Source organism: Atheta coriaria, unplaced genomic scaffold (assembly GCF_025399875.1).
Source record: "Atheta coriaria isolate IRGN ID8LTWV9N9 unplaced genomic scaffold, Caltech_Dcor_3.1 scaffold3867_size1260, whole genome shotgun sequence".
Classification (NCBI taxonomy): domain Eukaryota; kingdom Metazoa; phylum Arthropoda; class Insecta; order Coleoptera; family Staphylinidae; genus Dalotia; species Dalotia coriaria.
In genome coordinates this window covers 1-1,260 of record NW_027050379.1, presented here as the reverse complement: position 1 = coordinate 1,260, position 1,260 = coordinate 1, and the positions used below count along the sequence as shown (strand labels likewise).

At 36.7% G+C, this 1,260-nt stretch overlaps 1 protein-coding gene across 1 annotated transcript; it reads left to right on the top strand.

Moving 5' to 3' along the window:
- Nucleotides 1-322: 322 nt before the first annotated feature.
- Nucleotides 323-1,254, top strand: LOC135803133 (serine/threonine-protein phosphatase PP1-alpha catalytic subunit-like). Its single transcript, XM_065316743.1, has 4 exons — nucleotides 323-589; nucleotides 648-799; nucleotides 859-990; nucleotides 1,060-1,254. Exons 1-4 carry the CDS (start codon nucleotides 472-474, stop codon nucleotides 1,087-1,089), a joined length of 432 nt encoding a protein of 143 aa, XP_065172815.1. The 5' UTR covers nucleotides 323-471; the 3' UTR covers nucleotides 1,090-1,254.
- The last annotated feature ends 6 nt before the right edge of the window (nucleotides 1,255-1,260 follow it).

Here is a 1,260-nt window from a genome sequence, read left to right as displayed (position 1 = left end):
TTATAGGAGTGTTTTAAGTTGGATATTCGTTACTGTTTGAATTAATGAATATAGTTTCTGGGAACGTTGATAAGAATTAATAGAATCGAAAAAATAATTATCTACAAACACGTATTTCCAACGTATTTACGATTCATTCCACACTAAACACATTATATTAATAATTTGATTGATTTAGGTGATATCCACGGACAATTCACTGACTTATTAAATATTTTTGCAAATGGTGGCTTTCCCCCAACCGTAAATTATTTATTCCTTGGTGATTACGTCGATCGAGGCAAGCAGTCCACAGAAACAATCTGTTTACTCCTCGCGTACAAAATTAAATACCCAGAAAATTTCTTCTTGCTGCGAGGAAATCATGAATGTGAGACCATTTGCACCACGTATGGATTTTACGATGAATGTAAACGACGGTATAATACCAAGCTCTTCAAACATTTCTGTGATGTTTTCGCCTGTCTACCTATGGCGGCGGTGATTGAAGATAAGATATTTTGTTGTCACGGAGGACTCAGTCCAGAACTAAAGGAATTGTCACAGATAAAGAATCTGAAAAGACCATTGCATGATCCCATTTCACATGGTAATAAGTATTGTATAAGTATTGTGTATTACACATCTAACAAAGTTTATTTTGTAAGGTTTAACATGTGATTTGCTATGGTCTGATCCGGACAAAAACATTCACGGCTGGGCCGAGAGCGATAGAGGGATCTCTTTCACTTTTGGTGAAGATGTGCTTGCGAAGTTCTTGAAAAAGCACGATTTTGATTTAGTTCTACGTGCACATCAAGTAGATTTACCAATGCAAAACAGGTTCAGTTGATAAGTACTAATATAATCATTTTTCAGGTAGTGGAAGATGGTTATGAGTTTTTTGGCAATCGAAAACTGGTTACACTCTTTTCCGCACCAAATTATTGTGAATTTGATAATGCAGCCGCGCTTCTGACGATTGACGAGGAGTTAATGTGCACGTTTCAAGTGAGATTATTTATTTTAATTTATTTAAAAGTTCACGCATATAACACGTATTTGTATGTTGAATTACAGATATTAACAAAAAGAGAAAAAACAAAGTAGACACTATGATAACGAAGACTCTTCGTGCATATTTTCCTTTTGGAAAATGTCAGCATACATCGGAAATGTTTGCGGGGGCGCAGGCTCCTCGGCACGTACCTTCCTTACTCGTTTAGATATAATTCCAAACAGCACCAACCCGCTGGTCCCTAGGATACACAGGCCCACAAC